The 15,427-nt window shown below is 44.7% G+C and overlaps 4 protein-coding genes across 6 annotated transcripts in view; 1 reads left to right on the plus strand and 3 right to left on the minus strand.

Annotated features, from left to right (window-relative positions):
- Nucleotides 1–3,734, minus strand: part of usp15 (ubiquitin specific peptidase 15) — a 66,805-nt gene extending 63,071 nt beyond the window's left edge. For all 3 annotated transcript variants that reach the window (XM_080420650.1, XM_080420649.1, XM_080420648.1), the window contains exons 1-2: nt 3,623–3,734; nt 1,495–1,622 (exon numbers count right to left, since the gene is read on the minus strand). In XM_080420650.1, the coding sequence (XP_080276776.1) occupies nt 1,495–1,622; nt 3,623–3,711 (217 nt within the window). In that variant the 5' untranslated portion in view covers nt 3,712–3,734. The remainder of the gene's footprint in view (nt 1–1,494; nt 1,623–3,622) is intronic.
- A 2,435-nt stretch (nt 3,735–6,169) lies between these two features.
- LOC308079642 (oxidative stress-responsive serine-rich protein 1-like) lies at nt 6,170–7,372 on the minus strand (the record flags this gene model as incomplete). Its single annotated transcript, XM_080421192.1, has 1 exon — nt 6,170–7,372. The coding sequence occupies one exon, from the start codon at nt 7,370–7,372 to the stop codon at nt 6,170–6,172; it is 1,203 nt and encodes a 400-aa protein (XP_080277318.1).
- A 2,553-nt stretch (nt 7,373–9,925) lies between these two features.
- On the minus strand, nt 9,926–10,486 carry LOC308079643 (small COPII coat GTPase SAR1B-like; the record flags this gene model as incomplete). Its single annotated transcript, XM_080421193.1, has 1 exon — nt 9,926–10,486. One exon carries the CDS (start codon nt 10,484–10,486, stop codon nt 9,926–9,928), a length of 561 nt encoding a protein of 186 aa, XP_080277319.1.
- Nucleotides 10,487–13,665: 3,179 nt separating this feature from the next.
- Nucleotides 13,666–15,427, plus strand: part of LOC308079408 (ras-related protein Rab-19) — a 75,364-nt gene continuing 73,602 nt past the window's right edge. The window contains exon 1 of the mRNA XM_080420876.1: nt 13,666–14,571. Coding sequence (XP_080277002.1) covers nt 14,377–14,571 — 195 coding nt within the window. The 5' untranslated portion in view covers nt 13,666–14,376. The remainder of the gene's footprint in view (nt 14,572–15,427) is intronic.

Genomic DNA, 15,427 nt, shown 5'->3' on the forward strand with positions numbered 1-15,427 from the left:
GAACTTTCCACACGACGACGTCAACAATGTGCCTTTGTTCTCTCCTTCCCTCTGAATTCTCTCCATCAATGACTTCAACAACTATTATTAGACTGAACTTGGCAGTTTTAGCGAGCTACACTAAAGGTGACAATATTGGTGACAAACCAAAACCGGGACCCTTTAATCATCACTTAATGACATCTGTGTAACCACTTTAACCATTATTTTATACTTTGGCTATTCAAAAATAGCAGATATACAAGCTCATAGCGCGGCACAGAGTGCCACGCTATGAGCTTGTAGATCTGCAAAAAAAAAAATCGTGAAAATTTGTGCAAACCTTTGAAAATATATATATATTTTTAGGTGAACATTTGTAACTCAAATCTTTGCTTCTGCGGGGGTCCCTGGAACAACATATTTTGAGATGTGGGTCGGCGGCCAAATACATATCAATTTGTACATTTTGTTTTGTACATCCCCAGAAGCAAAGACTTGAGTTACAAACGTTCGCTTAAAAAATAATATATATATTCAAAGATTTGCACAAATATTCATGGTTTTTCAAATAAATAGCAGATCTACAAGTGCTGCACTATGAGGTTGTATATCTACTATTTTTTAATAGCCAAAGTATAAGATAATGGTTAAAGTGGCTAAAATGACAGATGTGTTCCCGGTCTTAAAAAAAATTAAAAAAATTAAAAGAATTGCGAGAATAGACGATCTACCAGCTCAAGCTTGTGAGCTTGCAGACCGGCTATTCATGCTACTTTTGACAATGTTTTAGACTTCTTTTCCCCTACTTATACAACTATTTTAGCACTTAGCACACCTAGTGGACTGCATCTTTCAACAGAACAGAACATGATAAACGTCTATGTAAAAAAACCCACACAAGTGATATTTTGACTGTGGCGAAAACCGGGATAAATTGGTCGCGAATGTTGAAAACCGGGTTATTTCAGGTTGTTTTAGAAGAGATCTGTCGGGACTCTGTCTGGACAGGACACCCAGCTTGAAACCGGGTCAATCGAATCCTGGCCAAACCTGGACGTCTGTGGTCACGACCCCGATACATAACAGAAGACGATGTATGGATGGAGACACATTGGTGTAAATGTCCCAACAGGACTACCGGGACACTTTTTTTTTTACCTCTGCAATAAAACCCTACCTAATTAGCTACGCAGTAACACAGATGTACAATTCACCAGTACAACATTATGTCAAATACACCAGTGGTTCTCAAAGGGAGGCCAAGGGATACTTTGGGTTCGGTGAAAGGGTTCCAAATGGACCCTTATACCTTTAAGGAAGTACAAATGTAACCGAATGGACCCTTATACAGGCCTGTAACTCTGAGAGAGTACAACATGGAAAATGGAACCCTTACGGGTCCATTTGGTTCCATGGTTGTACTCTCTCTGTTATGGGGGGAGTTATGGGGGTCGTTTGAGAACCACTCAAATACACCAGGCAGGCAGGCAGGCAGGCTTCCATCTGTCTTACCTCTGAGAAGACCCGAGTTGTCCACGGGTCCTGGGTAGACATTCTGGTCCCCCATCTGGTATTTGTCCCAGCTGTCAAATCCCACATATTTCTTCCACTGTTTGAACCAGTGACTGTCTATTAGGTACCTGTGGAGAGGAGAAAAGGGACAAGGAAAAGCAGCTGTGCTTTAGTGACAGGCTTACGTTCAGGGAATACAAGAACGCTCGCCCCAAAACACGCTCGCCCCGGGTAAATCCGGCGACCTCGGAACGATCGCCACCGGGTATTCCTAAATGTAATCTCAGTAAAACTATGCCTAAACCTAACCTTATTCCTAAACGTCACCTCAGTAAAACTATGTCTAAACCTAACCTTATTCCTAAACGTCACCTCAGTAAAACTATGTCTAAACCTAACCTTATTCCTAAACGTAACCTCAGTAAAACTATGTCTAAACCTAACCTTATTCCTAAACTTCACCTCAGTAAAACTATGCAAAAACCTAACCTTATTCCTAACCTTAACCTCAGTAAAACAAATACAAGAATTACAAGAACCGCCAGGGGTGAGTGGTCTGCAGAAAAAAATGGGGAGCCAGCGTGTTTTGGGGCGAGCGTTCTGGTTACCATGGAATTAAGACAGTAGTTATTATTCTCCATCAGGCTACATTCAGGGGGGCTACCACATTAAGATAGTAGTTAGTATTCTCCATCAGGAGTGTTGTGCGTTAGGAGGAAAGCACAAGGAACGCTCAGAACCTGTGGAGCTGGAGGGTGACAGACAGTGACACAGCACAGACTGATGGATGACAGACTAACGCACTGACAGACTTTTGGCTGAACACAGACAACACAGACACAAACAGCACAGACTGCCTGACACAAACAACACAGACACAAACAGCACAGACTGATGGATGATGACAGACACAAACAGCACAGACACAGACTGACACACACACAGCAGACTAGTGGTCTGGCACAGATCGATAGCCGACAGACTGACAGCACAGACCACACAGACAGACTGACACAGGCAGACATATTGACAGACTGACAGACGTCAGACAGCATAGACATACAGACACAGGCAGCACAGACACAGACTCACAGAGGACACAAACAGACAGAGACAGACAGAGTGGCAGACACATACACACAGCACAAACAGACTGACAGACAGACTAACAGACAGCACAGAGTGAGGGATGACAGAGACAGACAGACAGACAGACAGACAGACAGATAGACAGACAGACAGACAGACAGACAGACAGACAGACAGACAGACAGACAGACAGACAGACAGACAGACACAGACAGCACAGCACAGCACAGACAGACAGCACAGACTAACTGACTGACTGACAGACAGACACAGACAGACTGACAGACAGCACAGATCTGACGGCTGACAGAGACAGACACAGACACAGACAGACAGACAAACCGCACAGACAGACAGACAGACAGACAGACAGACAGACAGACAGACAGACAGACAGACAGACTCACAGACTGATGGTTGACAGACTGACAGAGACAGACAGAGTGACAAGCACAGAAAGAGTGAGGATTGATAGACTGACAGTGATGGTTGTTAGTTCAGGTTGCTGTCTGTCTGTCGCTCTAGTCTGGGGTTCTTCTGACAGGTGCGACGCCGCCCTGCCTTCAGAGCCTACGGGTGGCTCAGCCACGGTCTGCCGGGCTGAACACACAGCCCTGGGTCTACAACCATGACTGACAGACAGACAGACAGACAGACAGACAGACAGACAGACAGCTGACACACACACACACAGTCCTGGGTGGTCTATACGTTCATTCACACTGACAGACAGAGGTACATAAAAAACCAAGATAAGATGACTTGGCTTCCCCACGTTAGCCACCGTTAGCCGCTAGGCTAACACACACCACACACACACACACACACACACACACACACACACACACACATACACACACACACACACACAGGAGAAAGATGACAGCTAGGCTAAAAGCTTGCTAGCCTAAAGTGTCAACACAGCCCCGTCACTGCTGTGTCTCTCTACCCGCCTCCCCTCACACCTTTCCCCCGGTGGTCCCTGACACCCCCGGGCCCCCAGGCCGTCAGGGACCCCTGCTTGCGGACCCCTCCTCACCAGGTGTCTCCCCTGCGGAGGGGTGTCTTCAGCAGCGCCGCCACCTCTCCTCTCTGGGTGTCCAGGTCAGCCGCTCCTCCTTCCGCCATCTTTCCTCCTCCGAGGACATCACCGAGCGCACCGTTGCATGCTGGGAAAGAGAGGGGGCGTGGCGAGGCCGGGCAGGAGGGGGCGGGCCGGCCCGCTACGTCATTAGGTTGCCACACCGGGGGGAGGTGCGTCACGTCACGTGACGACGAGGCACGCACGGAAGTTAGAAACACAAACAAAACAAAACAGTGGTTCTCAACCTGTGGGTCAGGACCCCCAGGGGGGTCCGCACATGATTTTGGGGGGGGGGTCCCCAGATGATTAACTTAATGCTTGACTATGCATGCACCTCATCATAGCACCACAAAGGCCTTAAAAGGCTCCAGACATCCCAAAACAAACTGACAATATTTGTCTGTTACTAAATGTTTCAATGACTTGAATAAACAAGCCATAGTGCTTTCTTGGGTGTAGTCCTCCTAATCCTTTTAGCAGACCTTGTATAGAACTGTACATACTGTGCTGTTTTTTGCAAACTGTTAATAAAGTATTCAATCAATCAATCAATCAATCAATCAATCAATCAATCAAATGTAAACAAACCAACATACAGTATAAGTGCATACAGGGTATCTGCTGCACATTTATAAAGTGCGATTATTGATCTCCATAGAGACATTTAGGGTGCTTTTTGAGGACACTATATAGTGACTGCACCTGTTTCATGTAACCCATTTATTTGCATCTGTGACGTTGTAATGTGGTTCAAATGTTTGTTATTGTTTTTCATGTATTGTGTTTTATATGCTGTGACCAGGGGGCATCCTTGAAAAAGAGAGCTTGCTCTCATTTGGCTTCCCTGAATAAATAAAGGAAAAAAGAAAGATGGAAGACTATCTGGGGCTTATACATGTCTGAAACGATGCAAGTCATTCCATTTATATACTGTATAGAGGCCTACTTGGGGCCATGCGTGACAGACAGACACACACGATAATATAGATTTCTGGACCACTGCTGATCCGACCGACTTCCCACTCGACCCCATCACTCCCACCAGTCATTAGCGATACACACGACATGTTTGAAGTCGATCGGTCAGACGCTTCTCGAGATACGTGGGGGAGACGTGGACAAAACATATATAAAAAGCTTAAAAACAAAAAAAGTATGGAGGTAGGCTATACTTCCTTGGTGGCCTATGTTTCTCAAACTTTTTCATGTCAAGGACCCCCAAAATGACACTTATTAGCCTGCGGACCCCCATTTGAAAAGATATGCTAGGGACCCCCATAAGAGAAGATTTTTATGTTTTTACATAAAAATCTTTTTAATTTCAAGGACCCCCAGTTTGACATGATGCATTAGGCTACGGACCCCCATTTAACATTTCTATCTCTGGGACCCCAATTTATTTTATAAATTCAATGTTAATTTAACTCTGAGAGTGTACAAATGGCCCTAACGGGTCCATATCGTTCCATTTGTACACTCTCAGAGTTACAGAGCCATAAGGGTCCATTTGGTTCCTAACTATCCATCATTTTGCTGGGGACCCCCTGGAACCCCCCCCAAGGACCCCTGGGGGTCCCCGGACCCCACTTTGAGAACCAAAGGCACTGATCATTCCAGCAGTTTCCTGACAAACAAAAAACACTCTGACTCATGTAGAGACATTTGTAGACATCTATCTTCCCTCGCTCACACAGAATCACGGCGTAGGCCAGTACTCAGAAATGTAGCACATCACAATGTAGAAATACGCTATTACCAGTAAAAGACCTGTAAAATTTGACTTGAGCAAAATTACAAAAAAGTATTGCCATCAAAATATTGGTTACTTACAATACTCATCATTATGTTGAATGTAGAATTTCACAAAATGTTTTGAAAATGCATTGCTTTGTGAAGAAGTGTTTATTTAGTATTTCTATTGTTATTATCATTACAATCTTAATATTTTTCCAATTAGTTGAGGGCCCACTTGCAATATCCTCAGGGGACAATTATACATTTACTTTCTGCAATGAGGCCATTGACAAATATTAGGGGAAGAAAAAAAGAATTAAAGACAATATGGTTGCAATAGTGAAAACCGGTATTGGCGGTATTACATTACAGCAATAAAGTAAGTTACCACCAACCCTGGTGTAGGTTAAGGTGGTTAATCTGTATTTTGATCATATAATTATTAGGTTATTATCTTTTTTACGGCATGGGCCAGCAAGAGGCTTGCTGTCTACGGTCTGTGTGACTAGAGTTAATCCCACAAACCCTTGTTTTATACCTTTTGAAATATTTAAATGTAATTTTATAATGGAAGTCTTCGGGCTGTTATTGTGTTGAAACTTTACCCAAAAGTGGAGTCGTATAGGTCATAGATAACGTCATACACAACTGAAGTCATAGATGACCGATGTCACAGGTTGTTCACGTGAAGTTTGTGATCTACAATGGAGCCACGCCGTTCCCATGTGGATCCAGGGATCCACACCAGTTCCTACGTTTCTTTTTTTTTTAACAATACATAGACATGATCTCTTTGTCTGATGTCTTGGGGAAGTAGAGGTAATGCTTCATGTAGCCTGATAGGTACTCTATCGTCATGTCATCCACGTGGGCCTGTGCCTTCTCTGAGCAAGAACGGGGTGAGCCTGACGAAGAAGACGATGGCGTAGCGGTGGTGGCAGAGTTGTTGTTAATCAGAGTTATGAGGTCTGTTCCGGGGCGGTGATGGTGCTGGAGCTGCTGCTGCTGCTGGGTGGAACAGAGGCCCGCCTGCTCGGGGTCCAAAGAGGCTGAGAGGCTCCTCTCGTGGCCTGAAATAATGTTGCAAAGCCCCGAGTAGGGGTCTAGGTCAATACCCTGCCAGCAGCCCGGGGTACGGAGGAGACCCTGGCGCTGCCTGGACTGGCACCGGCACAAAGATCGGCTGGCCGAAGCTCCGTTTTCCACACCTCGCCGGCTCTGCTGGGGATCAGGGTTCTCTCTTCGGGGGCAGGAGCAACAAGGAGGGAGGCGGGACGGACCTACAGACACACTGCTGTTGTGGAGCTTGGACAAGGCCTGGAAGTCACAGGCCTCTGTGGCCACGTGTCTCTGAGGCATCAATGCTACCGCCCTAGACTCGTCATCACGCGCACCTTGTTCCGGGCCACGGACCTCCTCCGTACACCGGCCCGCCATCCCGGTGCTTCCACTGTCCTGCTTGGAACTGACTGTAGTGAAAGTAGAAGAGACAACAATACGTGATTCATAGCTGGAGGAGAGAAGCTCTTTGTGAGCTGTGACGGCTAAGGCGTCGAGCTCTGTGGACCCGGGCACAGTCAGGCGCTGGAGTTTCAGCCAGCCGCTAGGGGGCGACAGTGTGGGGGCTGCAGTAGCACCTCTACTGCGGTGCAGTAGTACCTCCAGTAGGTGCTTCTGGCGCCTACTGGAGGCTGCTCTGGACGACAACGTTTTTCTGATACAGCCATCACGCCTGTTGTCCCATGGGTAACTCGGTTTGGGTGCTGCTCCGCCGGCACCAGGGCAGGCCCGTGGTGGTGGTGGTATGCCCACTGGGTGGGACACGCCCACAGAAGCGGGCAAGCTCTCAGCGTCGACCTTCAACCTCTTAAAGGCCGTCTGGAGAGTCTCCTCTTCTTCTGCACTGTCTTTACCTCCTGCCTCTCTGGTGAGGAGAGGATCGGCCCAAATGAAAGAAAAGATCCTCTTCATAAGGAAGACACAATGAAGAAGTGCACAAAATGTTTCAAGTATACCGTATATAGTGTTCAACTGCTGTGAGTCACTTCCTTATGAACAATACAGTATGTGATGGCATCATACGACATGCCTTCAGAATCTTCTTTGATTGGACGGAAACAGAGTCTCTCTCTCTCTCTCTCTCTCTCTCTCTCTCTCTCTCTCTTTCTCTCTCTCTCTCATACACATTCAGTACATGTACAGTTGGATCAGAATAGTTAATTTGCATTGTGACATATAGTATTGTATAGTTATTGTATTTGTATTGCGTTGTTGCACAACGTTTATAGACCGAGAGGCATGCCTGTATAGATGAGATAACTGTAACGACTTCAACTTGCCTAGTGTATGTGTGTCTCTATATGCACTCTTTTTGTATGTTGTTAGTGGGATTGCCCACGAACGCACTAGTTTGCTGTGTGTTTGTACTGCAGCTCTAGGTCTCGACTCCAAGACAACATTCTCCTCTATGGGATGCAAATAAAAATGAACATTGAACCTTGACTCCTTGTTCAACTGCAGGACTATTACATATCCATGTTTGTCTGAGTTTTAGCCCCATCTTCTGTATATTATGTGCAAGTGCAAGTTCCTCATGGGAGTTTACTGCTACTGTATGTACATGGATGTTATTCATTAAAATCTCACTTGAATTGGGTTGGCACTCACTGTGTTGCACAGCACGACATACAAATTACCTTGCAGGAGAGAGTGAACCATGCAAATATGCAATTATGGCGCAAATTTGAATTTTTACGACGTGGCTACAAAAGGCTAGCCATCTATGACAGGGTCTGACTACTATCTACTATCTGACTAGATCACTGTTATGGATCCCATATATGGATCTGTCAGTCCTTGTCCTTTTTATGCCCATATATGGAGATCACTGTATCTGTTAGACCTTGTCCCTGTCATGCCCATATATGGAGATCCCTGATGTCATCAGTATATGCCCATATATGGGCATGCTGATATGCCCATATGGCGATCTCTGTATCTGTCAGTCCTTGAGCCTTTCATGTCCATATAAGGAGATGAATGAATATTTCGAACATTAAAAATAAATAAATAATAATAACTAGAGGTTTGGGCCACTTCGCGGCCCTAACCTCTAGTCGCAACCTCCCAACCTCCCAACCTCACGAGTCACGACCCATCTGCTGTCAAATAGAAAGCCTTTCTTCTCAGTGGTGGGACCGTCATTGGGCCGCCTGTACTGTGGGTAACCATGGCCATCATGAGGCAGTCGAGTGTTGTCACTGGGCTGCTGTCCTTGAAATATGTTTATTAGTACACCGTCCAGTAGCGTATGGTGAATTCTAACTTTGACCGGGCCAGAATTCGCGCAACAACGGCTGATAAGTCTACTGAGAATTACCGAGCCACTCTGCGCAATGGAGAACCGGTTTGACGGTTCTAATGGCCCCTCATTAACAATTCGGCCGAATGCAAATGAGTCCCATTTGAAAACAAAGGCGACTTAAAGGATGAGGGGCTGCTAATGTTGTTATGTTGATTTTTTGTTGTTTCCCCCTGGCGGTTCTGGGTTTACACAGACCGGGCCATGGCCTCGTTGGCCCCAATGACCGTACGCCTCTGACACCGTCACTCTTTGAGTTTCAGCCAGATCAGGCTGAGGGTCTGATAGGCAAATCAGAGAATCAATCAAGCCTAGTCTGATCACTGATCGAGGTGGGGTAAGATGCCTAAATAATAGCCAGAGCTCTGATCAACAGTCTGTGACAGGTCTTGGAGGCATGTGGAGTGATCCTGTGCTTGCGAATCCCGGACGAACTTCTTTTTGTCAATTATAGTAGTAAGATAACTAGAGGTTTGGCATATCTAGTTTGAGTTTGAGTTCTTATCTGGTCCTACCCCTATTTTTACCATTTCAAAATCAACTTAAATCAGGGCTCTATCAAGTTTCTATTAAAAAACTAAACTGAACAGTACTGAACCATACTGTACCCTATTTACCATGTACCATCAACACCCCCCACTTACTCTTCTCTGTATCTCACAATCACAATATTTCTTTAACTTTTTCATAAACAGTGTATCTGGATCTCTGGTCAGTCCTTGTCCCTTTTATGGCCATATATGGAGATCCCTGATGTCATCAGTATATGCTTATATATGGGCATGTCCATTTTATGGCCATATATGGAGATCCCTGATGTCATCAGTATGTGCTCATATATGGGCATGCCCCTTTTGTGCCCATATATGGAGCTGACTGATTTGTTTGCGCCTGATGCCATGACGACACGTTGTGGTTAAACAACACACTCCATATTTGGGCGTAGCTACATTCCTTATATGTTTATGTCTGACTCAGGCTGAGTCATGGTAACAGGAGCGTGACGACGTAGCGGTATGAGCGTGACGTCAGAGGTCCTTCCAGGCCGGCCCGTCCTCCCTCAAGCCGATTTGAATATAGGATTGTGTGTGAAAAAAGTTAAAAACGTTTCTATTACTTCTGGTAAGGCTTGTATGCTCTTGGGAGGAACGACATCTGGTGCCTTAATCATCGATATTTTCGATGAGCCATTTGAAGCCATCCCCGTAGCCCTGTCTCTTCATCACACTGCACATAAAGACCGCCACTGGCCTCAGGTCGGTCTTTCTAGTTGTGTTGGCGTACAGGCCGAGCATTTCTCTGAAACTCCACTCACTGATGGCCTCGGCACGGTCGATCTTATTTCCCAGGATGAGGACCGGGACGTTGGTTTCCATTATTAGCAGGCCATCGAGTTCGGCTTTTGCCTCCGCAAGCCGTTCATGATCATCACAGTCTACCAGGAAGACGATGCCGTCTATGGCGTGGAGGTAGTCTCTCCAGATCCTCCGTACTTGCTTGTGACCGCCAAGATCTAACGTTTCGAAATCTCTCCCGGCGACGGTCAGCTCCTCGGATGTGGGCTGGCCCGTGGGCTTGTGTTGTCCGAGGTGGTTCTCTTTGAGCATTTGCAGTAGTGTTGTTTTCCCGGAGTTGTCGAGTCCGAGGAACACCAGCTTGCAGGGCTTATACCAGCCTAATTTCTGCAGGACACTCCTGTAGACCCAACGAATCGTTGCATACATGTCTGAGCGTTGTGTCGTGTAAGTATCGGAACTGTCTGAGTGTTATGTTTTGTCAGTGTCTTTGTCTCGTATAGCGAAGCACGAGGTAGTCAACTGGAAAAGGCTGAAGAGATGTTTCAGTTCAGGAGTCTATGGCTATGCTGGTCCAAGCGTGCTGATCCAAAGGTACGTGTCATCAGTGACTGCAGCTTGTCCTTTTTATACCGCGGGATGCCTATATGTCATCCTGCGTGATGTCACGCTGACTCAGCCATAACCGTATATGGAGTTCCTACTCCAGCTACGCCCAAATATGGTGTATGTCATCTAAGGCTTAGGCGACATACAGTCTGACATCATGCTGACACAGTTAGCTTAGACTCTAAGCTAACTGTGTCAGCATGATGTCAGACTCAAATGAATCAGCTGCTAGCCCCATATATGGAGTTCTAAGTCAACCACGACCATGTATGGAGTTCCGAAAAATCTAAAAACGGGCCTGAGGAGGAGAGTCATTGTAAACGTCACCATGATGCACATAATGCCACTGGAGAGCAGCAAATATCACCAGACAGCCACTTCACTTAAAGTTATACAATGCAGGTCCACAAATAACGATTTTTAGCAGCCTCTGCTGGTCATTACCGTCACTGCAGGCCGTTTATTCCTCTGTTACCCAGAATTCCATTTGTTTTCACCGGAAGACGGAAGCGTTTCAAAAAGCGTTCTTTTAATTGTTTTATACGATATGTGGATCGTTTCTCTTAGCCAGTGGAGCTTTAGTTACCGTGAGCTGTGTTTTATTTTTCTGTTGTTTTTCGATCTTCAAATCATACAATCTCTTAAAATCTGCGTGAGTTTCCTTTATGTTATTAGCGCGGTAGTTCCTGGCCAAACAGGAAACCGGTGCGGTAGTTCCTGGACAAACAGGAAACAGGTGCATTTCCGCTTCCGTTTTCCGGCTACATGATGTCATTTTCGCGGGAAAGACACCCCTATCACCGTTCCATAGAAAATATATGTATAAAAGGCTTTCGGGGGTGAAATTCATGGAGTGGGTGTTGTGAAACTTTTGCCACTCACAAAAGATATACAATTTAACTTTAGTTTTGTTGAAAAAGTTACCTTAAGCAGCAACAACTGACGTTATAAACTTGACAGAGTGAATTGCAGGGAACACATACAACTAACCTTTAGGAAGTGTAGAAGAACATAGAACATCCTATATTAAAATTTGCTTAAAGGAGGACCGGCCGGCTGGCGGACCTCTGACTCATGTCACCATGACTCAGCCATAACCATATAAGGAGATCCCAGTGCAGCTACGCTACGTCCAAATATGGAGTGTGTTGGCCAACCTCAATGTGTTGTCGCAAACAAATCAGCCAGCATGACATCAGGGATCTCCATATATGGGCATGAAAGGGACAAGGACTGACAGATACAGAGATCTCCATATATGGGCATATCAGTCGGATCGGCGGTGTGAGGTAGTTAATTAAATTATCTGCAGGGATGTAAATGATCAAAGGAATTGCTGCAATGCCTCGTGCGTAAATGTGCGCAGCGAGACGCACGGTGAAGCACCTATCATTACTGCTTTTCATCAGTGCTGGAAGAAGTACTCACATGTTTTACTTAAAAGTAAAAGTATCAATAGTGCAATGTAGAAATACTCTGTTACAAGTAAAAGTCCGGAATTTATAATTTACTTATAAGAGTACAAAAGTACTGGCATTACAATTTGAATACGGGACGTTTTACTTGTAACAGAGTATTTCTACATCACAGTATTGATACTTTTACTTAAGTAAAACCTGAGCGAGTGAGTACTTCTTCCATCACTGGAGATTTGGCAGACATGTGTCATACTCCAAACTTTATAAAAAACTGACCTGTTCGCAGATCATTACATGATTTGTCCACAAGAGGGCAGTACCAGACAGGCTAAAACTTTCTAGATTCATCCCATCTCTCCAGTCAGTGCTCACACACAAGAGTAAAACATCTTCACCATTGTAGCATCAATTAATAACAGCTGTATCAAAGAGATAATTCATCATTCTGAATCAATAGTTATATCAATCCATGTAATTGATTATTGTATGAATCCTTTATCCCCAACCCTAACCTGATCAAATGATAAAATGATCATCATCAGGAGATCAAACGGAAAGGAAAGGAAGTAAATGTAAATTTCCCATCTCTTTTGTATAATAGTATTTGTGTAGCGAACGTTCATAGCATACTTGCCAGCATTAGTCATAAATGGACACCACCGCTAGGTAGACCATGGCAGGATGCCCGGAAACCCATAACCCATAACCCATAATAAAATCTGGGGGTCCTGACCCACAGGTTGAGAACCACCGCTTTCCACCACTGTATGTAACAAGAACTCCACAGCTGTGGGGGGAGGGGAGGGGCCACCTGAGCTAGAGCAGGTGTGTGTGTGTGGGGGGGTCCTATTGTTTCCACAAGTGTTGTTGAACAGGTTGCACAGGTTTACAGAGAGAGAGAGAGAGAGAGAGAGAGAGAGAGAGAGAGAGAGAGAGAGTGAGAGAGAGAGAGAGAGAGAGAGAGAGAGAGAGAGAGAGAGAGAGAGCAGTAACCATAGCAGTAAGGTGACTTCAGGATGCATGACACAAAAAATAAAAGGTGACTCAGAGGTGTGTGAAGGAGACAGGTGGATGTCAGACTACAGGAAGGGGAAAAAGACTACAGGAAAAAGACTACAAGAAGACTACAAAAGACTACAGGAAAAACACTACAGAAAGGGAAAAAAGGGACCAAACAGAAATTCAACCATTCAGGAGCTTTGTATCACACAACCTCTTTTCCTCGTTTTCCATTTCATTTGAGAAGAGGACTCTTTTTTCTCCATTAATTTTCTTCTCTGAACACCATCAGCCCTGGAAAGGGGAGTCCTTATTATTGGATGTTAACCTCATGCGTTCTGTAGCTGCTGGCGGTGAAGTGGATCAGGTCAGATCAACACCTGAGACTGAGCTGAGAGGGAGAGAGAGAGAGAGAGAGAGAGAGAGAGAGAGAGAGAGAGAGAGAGAGAGAGAGAGAGAGAGAGAGAGAAGAGAGAGAGAGAGAGAGAGAGAGAGAGAGAGAGATGAGAGAGAGAGAGAGAGAGAGAGAGAGAGAGAGAGAGAGAGAGATGTGAGACTGTTTTGTCCTTCTGTTGAGAGAGAGAGAGAGGCGGGGAGAGAGACCACTGGAAACTGGTAGATGAAACTGTACTTTTACTTTGAAGCACATTGTCTTTTTTAATTATTACTATCATTATATGCTGTCGGGTCTTTGAGTTACGTTTGACAGCCTACAATATGTACTAACATTGTTGTAGCCTACTAGTGTTCTTCAATGTTCAAGTACTGTATCTGCTTGTTGCAAGGGACTTGTTTGAACAACACAGCATAATAATCAGAGAACATACCAATAAATAACTATTAACTTTAACATAGTTAATCCAGATATCATCGTTCTTAATATACAACACCTCTTTTATGACTCTTAAAAACAAGCTTTGCCAGTATATTTAACCACAAAGATAACTCGTGAGGAGACCAAACGTACCGGTTATGCAGAAGCAAATAAATTCCACTTCTGCTGCTTGAGGAGCATTTGTTTTGTTCAGGCCAGTTGGGAAGAAGACTGTTGTGGGAGACCACATATCTTGAAATTTTTGCAAAGGACAACTAGAAGGAAATAGACTTTTCAACAAGCCAGTAGAGAGACGGACTCTAGTGTTTTCCCTTCTTCTTTTGCGTGGGCAACATTGAGGAACAGGTGTCATACTGTATCTACCAGATCCCTAAAGTTAGCGCCACCCCTAGTTTGGGTCATAACCTTTCGACCCACAAGGTCCCGGGTTTGGGAAGGACCCACTCCACCCTAACACCATGCAGACCCCAGGCCCGGAGCAGGACGACACCTTTGACTATCTGTTCAAGATCATCTTGATAGGAGACTCCAACGTGGGGAAGACCTGCGTGGTCCAGAACTTCAAGTCGGGGGTCTTCTCGGAGAAACAGCAGAACACCATCGGGGTGGACTTCACCGTGCGCACCCTGGACGTGGAGGGCAAGAAAGTGAAGGTTAGTAGTAGCCTACTGTAAAGCAGAGGTGGAAAAAGTGCTCAAATATTTTTACTTAAGTGAAAGTATCAATACTGCCATGCAGAGAAACTGACTTACAAATAAAAGCCCGGTAATCAAAAAAATTGCTTGAGTAAAAGTACAAAAGCATTGGCATCAAAATATACTTAAAGTACCAAAAGTAAAAGTACTCATTGTGCAGAACGTCCCGTTTCACAATTATATGTCTAAAATGTATTAAAATCTTTTGAAAATAGTAGATCTACAAGCTCACAACGCGTTGCGATGCGACTCGTCGTGAGCTTGTAGATCGACTATTTTCAAATGGCCGAAGTATATATTGGGCTGCAGTGGTTAATATACGTTTTGTAATACATTACATTACAGTCATTTAGCAGACACTTTTATCCAAAGCGACTTACAATAAGTGCATTCAACATAGGTAGGCAAGAAAACTACTAATCACCAGAAGTCTTAAGTCTTAATAATAATCAAAATCGACAAAAGTAACAAGTAACTAAAGTTTTCAAATAATTGTTGTGAAGTAAAAGTACAATATGTGTCTCTTGAGATGTAGTGGAGTAGAAGTAAACGTATTAACCATTTGAAATACTCCAGTAAAGTTAAAGGACCTAAAAAGAAAAAAAGGACCTACAAGAAAAAGTACAGTACTTGAGTACATGTACTTAGTTACTTTACAATAAGGCTCAATCAGCTTCAGACTTTGCCTGGGAGATGGTGTTGATTTCCAGCTTCTTTGGAACCACCCCCCTCCTTGTACCTGTGTAGTCTGAAGAATGAATGAATGCACCTTCACTGATCCTTATCAGTGGTGCTGAGGTGTCTTTTGAATTTC

The sequence above is a fragment of the Gymnoscopelus braueri genome, assembly GCF_963280865.1.
Source record: "Gymnoscopelus braueri genome assembly, chromosome: 23".
Lineage (NCBI taxonomy): Eukaryota > Metazoa > Chordata > Actinopteri > Myctophiformes > Myctophidae > Gymnoscopelus > Gymnoscopelus braueri.